This window comes from Tachypleus tridentatus, chromosome 11 (genome assembly GCF_004210375.1).
Source record: "Tachypleus tridentatus isolate NWPU-2018 chromosome 11, ASM421037v1, whole genome shotgun sequence".
NCBI lineage: Eukaryota > Metazoa > Arthropoda > Merostomata > Xiphosura > Limulidae > Tachypleus > Tachypleus tridentatus.
The window spans coordinates 51,936,245-51,946,398 of record NC_134835.1 but is presented as its reverse complement, the minus strand read 5'-3'; the positions used below and the strand labels follow the sequence as shown (position 1 = coordinate 51,946,398).

Sequence of the window (10,154 nt, the reverse complement as noted above, 5' to 3'; positions counted from 1 at the left end):
ATTGAAAAGCAGCCTAAACGTATATTTACAAATATATAAAATGTTATACTGATATGTATAATATGCTTGAACCTAATCCATATATACAGAAACATTTTAACTGGGAATACATTTAAAATGTATATGCATATATTAAAGTGATCATGTTTAAACTTTCAAACAGGTCACAAGTATTTATGTTTTATTTTCCATATATTAAAAGTTCAAGCGCACTGAACTACATGTTCCTCACTGTCACAGTATGAATTCGGGAATAAAAAAGGACAGGTATGTGTATCATGAAATATCTTTAAAACATAGGGACTTTCAGCTTTTATTTCAAAATATAAATAACTTGAGATGATATAATTTATGTTGGTATTGAAGTTGAAAAGAAAATGAACCCTATTTGAATATAATAATGTTGAAATTTGTTGAATTAATTGACAGTGCGCTTGAAATGCTTATTTAAACCTTTATCAAAAGATCAGAAAACTTGTTGAAACAAAAACAAATAATTCATACTTAGCTCATAAATGTTGGTTTCAAATAAAACATGGTGATTGGATAGCATGATATTTTTATGTCACTAATTGTAAATAACGAAATAAAGACATGCTGGAACGATGGATCTTTTATTTCAAATAAAATCGTGTTGCAAAAGTGGATGTGGTGTTTCACATAAAGGCATTTTGATATATTGATGTAGGGCGAGGGCACATGACCCTACGGAAATTTTCCTTTTGAGTATTTAACTACGTTCAAGCAAGCTTCGGTCTACTACCAACCATTTGTTTCCTAAATGTGTTCCTTAACAAATAGAATACTCACGGAAAGTGTTTTGTGCGCGTTTTCTTACAGCAAAGCCACATCGGGCTATCTTGTTATGCCCGCAGAGAGGAATCGAATTCCTGACTAGTGTTATAAATTCGAAGACTTACCGCTATCCCACTGTAGGACAGATATTCTGTGAAAAATGAAATATTTTAATATAATGCTTCTCATATTAAAGCGCTTCTTTGCAGAGAAAACCACGTGTCCCGTACTTCATATCTCTATGAACATTCTCTTTATTTGATCTTTTCATATTTTGATTCGCACAGAGAGTTAACGTTGAGTGAACTGCTAGTGTTAACAATGTTGTAGTTTTTGTTTAGTTATTGGAGTGGAATGTGAAAAGTGTGTCAATAACAAACACAAAAATCAGATATTTCCGAATTTAAAGAAATAAAATAAGTTTTGGTAAAATATATAGTGTTCTGCTACTTTTATCTTTGATCAAGCTTTAGTAAGTTCAAAACCTAGGTGGCGTGAACTTTATTGGTGAAGACCTAGCACGTTGCACCAATTACTAGGAGACTCATTGTTCTGCCACTTCGTGCCAAAAAGAAAACACAAATCACGTTAGGTGTTGCTGATTTGTAAGTAAGAGTAGTCGAAATTAGCACTGATTGGAAAAATTACTAGATTCTTTTACATATTTTGATTGTCTTCTCATAACCTGAAAGTTTTCTATGTCTAAAGTAATGCATTAAAGCGTAGAGCAACACCAACTTAGGATAAAATAGGCTTTGCTGATATACCTGTATTGCTTTATATAATGAAACGGAGTATTCCACGTGCGTTCTAATAAGTAGATTATTGGATTATCTAAAGCTTTTGTAAATTTACTTTGAAACTTAATATTTTTATATCCTGAGTCCCGAAAGAAATTAATGATATATACGTTCCCTCGTTATAAACTTCAGACGCTACGCGTGCCAATTTCCCTGAGTTGTACTACCACTATTACGGTGTTGCATGACGTTTTTCAATTTGTGACGTAAATAAACGAGGAATGGCGCTATATTTATTCTGCAGTAAGATGAAAAAGACCCGATTAAAATTACTTTTATTATGTAGGCAAATGTGAAAGATCCTGCTAGTGTAATTGACGTCTTAATACTAGTAGATTCTTCCATTCGAGGCCTGACGTGGCACGGTGGTTAGGGCGCACGTCTTGTAAACTGTAGTCGGACATTCGATTCTCGTCACCGATCATGCTTACCCTTTCAGCCATGAGGATATTATAATGTGACGGTCAATACCACTTTGATTTAGTAAAGAGCAGTCTAAGAATTGTCGGCTATCTTATTTCTAGCCGTTCCCATCTAAATAAGGACAGCTAGAGCAGTTGGCCTTTGAGTTGTGGTCCAAACGTCCCTATTGACGAGCGTGACCCAAGTAACGGTATATTGGCTGCTGTGAATTATTATGATAAAGTAACATTACAACCTCTCTTAGGAGTCCATTTTCCTATTTTTGGCATTCGTACCAAGAAGTCTAGGGCTAACTGAAATAAGAAATTTCATTGACTTGAATACAGTTCTGTAAGTAACAAAGTGTGTGTTTTTTTCGAATGTTTAGAGCTGGACCTAACAGTGAGAAAAGTTTTGGGAAATGATAAAAAATTGCATCATAAAAATATGCAAACATGAGTCCATCAGTCTAGAGACAAAATGGCAGTACTGTAGTTGATACTGACGAGTTATCAAACTCGTTTCATAGAGATACTTTTGCTAGTTCCTCACAGAAGCACATCGCTATGTCCGCGGACTTACAATGCTAGAAACCTCATTTTTATATACGTAGTGAGAACACTATAGATAGCCCATTGTGTATATTTGTGTTTAATTAGAAACAGACAAATTATTGCAGTAAATTCGACAAACGTCGCAATTTTCAAAAAGAAGATAATAAGAAGCATCTTGGTGATGCATTTCCTGCAAAGCAAGGTGTAGTTTTTCATAGACATAATAAAACAGCTACGTTCATAAGGGCAAACTCCACGAACTGATGAAACTACGCCCTAAAAACAGTAAGATAATCCGAAGAATTTTTTGCATGTAAATAAAAAATATTCACCTGCACTCACTTACATTATAGCTGTCAAAATCAGTTATAAAATATAATATAAACAGGTAACTGATAATACTGTTAAAAAGATGTACCAGGCTGGCATACTTTCTATTATTCCCGACGGAACTTTCGACCTCAGAAACAATTAACAAGTTTTCATGCTAGTTCGCTATCTAAGCCATTTTTTTAAGTCAATGAGAGGTTTCTAATGTTTTTCCCAGCATTCTAGATGGACCGAAAGTCTCTCGCGAAATTAGTTATAGAAAGGTTATGTAATGTACGTTTTAACGTGAACAGATTAATAGGAAAGTGTCATAATTGTGTCTCTAGTATGAGAGTAGCAGCGTTAATCTATTCAGATAATAACAGTTTTTGTCTTCGTGTCACCTTGTCATCAGCACTTTTTGTGGCGAGGTCGAAATCTAACAAGAATAGTTAAACGGTCAGAGGTAGCAAGAAGAATATTCACTGAACTCGGATTACGGGTCGAGTGCCTTAACTACCTGGCCATGCCGGGCCCAAATGGATTCTAGCTGACTTCTTTTTACATTAGTAAAATAAATGTTATAAGTCTGTTAACATGATTTGTAAGTGTTGCAATTAGATATCAATTTGAGATGTGTGTAGTACTGTATGTAAATATGAACACGCCGCATATTAGATGTTGGAAAGATGAATCTAATATTCCTGGTTTTGTGGTGGGCCACGAAACTTTGTAAGTACTGTTACGCAACACTATGCTTTTTCTGTAAGATTGTTATTGTGATCATTCAGAGACAAAGCTAATATAGAAAAAAAGGGGGTGGAAGTCTCATAGAACAATTTACTCTAATCCTGCCTAAAATAATTTCAAATGCCGCTGTTGTTGAGGGTTCCCTGTTGTTTTCTTTCATAATAAAAAAGAAGTATAGCAAACACGTTGCGATACTTCATAAGTATGTACAAATATTCATATAAAAGAAGTAACTATTTAAATCATATTAAGCATAATCCTGATATTTGCATAGATTATTTAACCACGACAGACATATTCCACTATTTACCATCCATTTATCAGACTTTAACAGATAGAAAGAATAGCTCAAGAGTTTGCGGTGGGTGATGATGACTAGCTGCCTTCCCTCTAGTCTTACACTGTTAAATTAGGAACGGCTAGCGCAGATAGCCCTCGTGTAGCTTTGCGCGAAATTAAAAACAAACCAAACCTTTGCTTAAAATTATGGACGACTGTGTCTGATGAACGCTCGCCCCCAGTGGAACATTGGTACGCCTACAGACTTACAAGACTAAAATCCGGCGCTCGATTTTCTCTAAAAAGAACCAAACTTTCTTGAGAGGCAGTATTATGAAAAGTTTAAATTCATTGGAAAAGTGGGTTGTTTTTATTAGCTATTATGCTCGTAGGTTTGTTTGTTTTAAAATTAAACACAAAGCTACACAAGGGGCTATCTGTGCTCTGAAGACTCACACCGCGTGAAACCACGTTTTGATACCCATGTTGACCTTGAAGAGTTAATTATTTTTTGGATAAAATAAATTTCTTCTGTTATTGATCGATCTTATATCTTTCAATTCATTTGAAGAAAGGTTTAGACAGATTAAACACTTGGTATGTAAATGATAGATAACACGAAGTAGATAATCGTGGAAAACAAGACATATGATGTTTAAATAGTAGATGTGTGATGGTCGTTTTTTATAGCAAAGCCACATCGAGCTGTCTGCTGTGTTCACCGATGGGAATCGAACCTTTAATTTTAGCGTTTTAAATCCGAAAACGTACACTATGATTAGAGCAGATGTATTCCCCTCACAATGGTGAGATTCATCTACTATCACATTTTGCCTCTATTTGTCTTCAAAAGTGAAATGAAATAAAAATCTAAAAACTAGTGGTAGTTTTTATCACATTTTTAATGTGATTTTTAATTATTAATGAACTGGCTGATCACAAGATAGCCTTAGTTGAAACATTAGTTATGTCAGACACGTTACAGGATGAACATTGCAAAGAGAAACGTGAATTTGGTAATAATATATGTGAGACATTACATCACGAAAGGCTGGTAGCATTTTAAACTCCACCATTCCTTGCTGGTTGTGCAAGATTTTCCAGAAAAATGAGTGCATGGTACCAGCTCAGATAGACATTGTTTGTTTTATAACGCCGTTGAATAAGACGTTTGTTCGATACAATTTTGCTCTTTACTGTACGTTATTTGATATTATTTTAAGTTTGCTTTAATTATTTTTATATGTTTATTATTTTAAGGATTTATTTCCCTGTAAAAAAGCATGCTACAACATATATAAACATTAGTGTTAAAGAAACCTTCAAAACGATTAATAATTATGGTTCATAGAAAAACACGAATTAGTAGAGCAACCTAAAACGGCTGACAGCAAGATAAAAGTTGTTTTTTTTCAAGTTAAAAACTGTAACCACATAATCCATTGAGATCGATGATATATATTATCAATGGATAGAATCGGTTGCTTAGATGTTTTGTTCAAGACAAGAGCTGTGCTCTCAAGACGTCGTCTTCGATCAAAAACGGTAACTCTGGCCGGCCAATCATCTGGTTCAGATAATGGAAGTCCGGGGAGTGTTTGCAGAGTTCGGAATCTTCTGAGTGTGAACACGTGAATGTTAGTTGATTGAAAACTGTCTGGTTTCCACATAAGAAGGAAAAATGTTGAATTTCCTGTGTACCATCCGCATATTGAACGGTATTACAGACATGGAAAATTTTGCACAGATGGTCCATATCGGCATAGTAACCGTCCTCTGAACACGTGAATGATGGATTTACTTGACCAACTAATAATTGAACTCCACTAGGCAGATTGTACGCCTCTCGCTTGTTCTAGTGCAGAAATGCGAGTTGAAATTACAACGCTATTAAAATACTTCATAAATTTTTGTATGAATGGATTTCAGTGTCATAGCATTGCTTACTATACACAGTCAACGGAATGTGTTGTTTCTAAAAATTACATTAAAATACCGAAGTATTCTAGTTGTAAACATACACAATAGATGAACAAGATTTTGGTCTCTAACCCTTGTAACAACTAATAAAAATCTTAACTTTTTTTTTGGTAAATACAGAAATACTATATTGACGGAACAAGCATTAATTTTTGTTTTCCAATGGCCAATTGTCTGAACTTACATTGATGGTTACGACGTCACTTACAAGTGCATGTTCATGCGTGAACGTCTTTCTTTTAGTTCAAAGCCATATAAAAAGCAATCTAAGTTCTGTGTGCAATGGGGAATCCAACCCCGGATTTTAGCATTCGAAATCCGTAAAACCTTAAGGTTAGAAAAAATATATTTACGATTCTGTTTTCATTTCATAAAACAACTTTAATCGTGAATAAAAGTATCAACAGATTAAAGTGATCGACATGTAAATGAATACAAACATTAATGCCATGGTTTTACTTTAGGAAAAGTGTTAAACACAACGTGGAGCTAGATTTTATAGAGCAAGATCAAAATTTACATAAAACAATGTCTGTCTTTGAAATAAATCTTACAGCCTAAAATGTTTAACAAAGTTTATGAAGTAGATTTTGTCTATATTTATTTTTATATTCTGACTAGTAAAAATTGTAAAAATGTAGAACTTCCATACAAAATTTTAAGTAAATAATTCTTGTTTATTTGTTTCATTATTTTCGTGCAAAACCAGACATATGCTACTCCAGGTAGTTCAGTGGTAAGTTTGAAGGCTTAAAACGCTAAAAAAAATCAAGGATATATCGTGGTACGTAACGTTACGCCTATAAAAAATACACAAAAAAGACCCCATAATTTTGAACTGGTAGTCCAGAGAGAAGACTTGTCAACAGCATGATCGCCAAATCTTGCCTGATCGAACAAATAATTTTGACTGTCACTCTTATAACGCTCATATGACTCCAAGTTGAGAAGAGCCATGAACCCTGGGATTGACAGTCCAACCACACTAATTACTGTCCAGCCCAATAAATAATACAATTGGTCAACTTCATGCTAAAGCTAAAAGCGTGGTTTGTTTGTTTCAGCTTAAAGTTACATTGGGCTTCCTGCACTCTGTCCACTGTGAGGATTCGATTCCTGGATTTTAGCGTCTTAAGTCCCTAAACTTTCTGCTGATCCACCGGAAGATCAAAACTGAAAGAGTGTGGTTCAGAAAAGCGAAAAAAAATGTTCTTAATATTTCTGGTTTTATCTTTTTCAATTATGTGCACAGTTTTAGGTTTCAAATAAAACAAACAGTTCTGTCCTATAATGACTCAAATTATGTCAATAGATAAATAAATGAAATGCGGAAATAATTATAAGTTGCACAAAACACTATCCAGACTTTGGTTTGTGTTATAATATTCAGTTGACGTATGGACGTTTTGAATAACAAATATTACATTTTCATAAGATGACACAAACATAAATGATAAAACATTTATCTCAACTTGATTCTATTCTAAAATAATTAATCGAATAGATAGTAGCTAAAACGTGTCATAACTCAATTATATATAACAAAAGTTCTTTTTTTTTTTTAAAAAAGGAGCATACTTCGAGTGACAGAGACATGAGAGTTAAATTATTACTGTTCTTATAACACACTTACCCTGATAATTGCAGCATTTCCTAAGAACACACCAACTGAAACTTCAAGCAGAAAAAGAACAAAGTTAAGCTGAATATTGTTTAAGTAAAGTTCTTAACAAAAATAAATGAAACATTATTTATACATATTAATTTAACTTTATACATTTACTTATTTTTAATGGAAAAACTTTCATAATACTTATCTTTCATATAATATGCATCTCTTATATGAATGAAATTTTAGTAGGTTTAAGTAACATTTTACCGAACTGTGAAGTCCTACATTATACATTACTCTTGGTTTCATAAATATCTGTTTAAAATACACTTACCTAATACAAAGAGTATCTTCATTTTAAGGAAGAAGCGCCTGGTAAATAAAGTAATTAAACAGTTTAGTTTCTTTATTCAAAGACACCATAAGCATTCTTAAAAACAAAACATATAATTTTATTTTTTGTGATCGACATCTAAAGTTATCGTTTACTTTAAATGATATTGTTTAAATTTTTAATGCATCAGATATCATGTTTTACATGACCATTTTTTTATATTTTAAATGATATATCAAAAGAAGAAAAATGCATGAAACGAGAACACTAATTTGTTTTTATTCCGAGATAATAAATTATAAATATGTTCTTGTCAGCATCTTCATTGGTGTAGGTAATTTTTGAAGATACTTACTTGGTCAACTGTTCTCAGATACTATTTTTGATTGTCATTGATATACTCTACAAATATATAGTTTTAGGATGAAACATTAATAGATATCTTAGTTAATAGATAAAACAAAGGAAAGATAAAATGAAATATCTATTAATGTTTCATCCTAAAACATTGGTGTAGGTAATTTTTGAAGATACTTACTTGGTCAACTGTTCTCAGATACTATTTTTGATTGTCATTGATATACTCTACAAATATATAGTTTTAGGATGAAACATTAATAGATATCTTAGTTAATAGATAAAACAAAGGAAAGATAAAATGAAATATCTAATTTCCAAATATATTTTTATTAATTGTATCCAATAACGGATTGTTCAAATATGTTTATTAAAAAATAAAGTAATCAAATTTTAATAATTTAAAACACCTACTTGTTTAATAAATACTGCACTCGGGCTGCGGTTAATAAAAGTTTAGGCTCTTGGCGGAAGTTGTTCAATGCTTTTATACGTAAACGTTTAAGATCAGGTCATTAAAAGGTTTCATACCTGATGAGAATCTATGATTTTAACGGCCACATTAGTCTGTGGCGACCAATGAAATTCAATGGTCATAAGTTACTTGTTGATAAAAGTGTGTCGAGTTAGTAGGAGAGGAAACAAGTTCAGGTTTAACCTACTTTCTTTTTCTTCTTTTGCTTTCTGTACAGGCCCATATAGTTCAGCTTATACTTAATAAATGAACTCGGTATTCAACATTCTCTAGGCGTCTTTCCTGAATGCGTAGTATAACAGGTTTCTCCGGCTAAGATGGGTAACCTAAAAATAAGGTTACTGTCCTGATGAGTTGATGTATGTTTAGGTCAAGTTGCCTTTGTGTAAATACTTTCTAACACGCTACGTAAATATATAAAGTCCTTTTTTATCTTTAGGACTGTGATATAAAATATACGCTTGATAAGCTGCCAAAATGAATATCTAAAAGAGAAAGTTGAATAACTTACTTGGAATAACAACAAAATCCAAAACAAACTATCTTTTGAAGACTTCTAAGTTTTTGAAGTTAATTAGTATTTTCATTACTTGCATTATTTAATCATTATTATTTACGAATCTGTTTTATTGCAGATTTCATAACACACCCTGTTTTTAAGTAAACTGGCAACCATTGAAGTGTTCCACCAATTTAACCTCCTTGAAAACAAAAGCCTACTATAATAAACCAAAGTATTCTGAGGAACTGGAACTTCGTATTATTGATGCTATCGTATCCATCTCTCTAACTATACTGAAAAAATGTGCTCTCAGAATTAGATTGATTGTAACTAATTATGCAAGAAGTTTATTAATTAAATAAAATTAAACTTACAAGCCTTTAGAATAATTTTGTTGTTACCTCAAATAGTACAAATGTTATTCCACTTTATTTTTGGTACGCGTTGTATTTGCTTGTTAAAATTTCGAAGTGTTACTTGAAATTGAGAAAGTTCTTGGAAATAATTGCAAGGCACTAGATAGTGAGTTGTTATTCTAGTGTTCAGATACAGCTTAAGGTTAATGACTCACGCTACTGTTTTTAATATTTACTCAACAGTATAGCGGAATTTTTATAGACTTACAATGCTAGAAACCGGGTTCCAAATCCCATTACAGGTAGAACAATAATAGCCCATTGTATAGATTTGCGCTTAAGTACAATTAAACTTTTTTATTTTGAAATATTGAAAAAAGGTTATTTAAAAAACATAGGCTACACGTAGACACAGTGAAAACTAATTACATTAGGATAAATCAGCTATTTTAATTTCTAGAAAGGGAAAATTTCGTCGGGTTGTTCATTTGTAGCACTTTAGTTGTTTGTATATTTTTCAATAGTTTGGAAAGTTATATTTCTCAATAAATGAATGCCAGCTACCATTTCCAAAACATTCAAATTGAATCCCCAGTAAATATTACTAATAATCGAAGAAATTTATTTTGCACAACTTTCTCTTTAAGAA

General features: G+C 32.4%; 1 protein-coding gene across 1 annotated transcript; it reads right to left on the bottom strand.

Moving 5' to 3' along the window:
- Positions 1-4,824: 4,824 nt before the first annotated feature.
- LOC143232153 (U-scoloptoxin(01)-Cw1a-like) lies at positions 4,825-8,700 on the bottom strand. The gene is made up of 4 exons (XM_076467248.1): positions 8,587-8,700; positions 7,816-7,853; positions 7,503-7,543; positions 4,825-5,744 (listed from the first exon to the last, which is right to left on the bottom strand). The coding sequence occupies exons 2-4, from the start codon at positions 7,835-7,837 to the stop codon at positions 5,388-5,390; spliced, it is 420 nt and encodes a 139-aa protein (XP_076323363.1). The 5' UTR covers positions 7,838-7,853; positions 8,587-8,700; the 3' UTR covers positions 4,825-5,387.
- Between the last annotated feature and the right edge of the window lie 1,454 nt (positions 8,701-10,154).

Coding starts and splice junctions, on each gene's coding strand:
- LOC143232153 (XM_076467248.1), bottom strand. CDS start 7,837: ATGAAGATACTCTTTGTATTAG. Junction 7,544..7,815: donor GAAGATACTCTTTGTATTAG/GTAAGTGTATTT, acceptor TTCTGCTTGAAG/TTTCAGTTGGTGTGTTCTTA. Junction 5,745..7,502: donor GAAATGCTGCAATTATCAGG/GTAAGTGTGTTA, acceptor TTTCTGCACTAG/AACAAGCGAGAGGCGTACAA.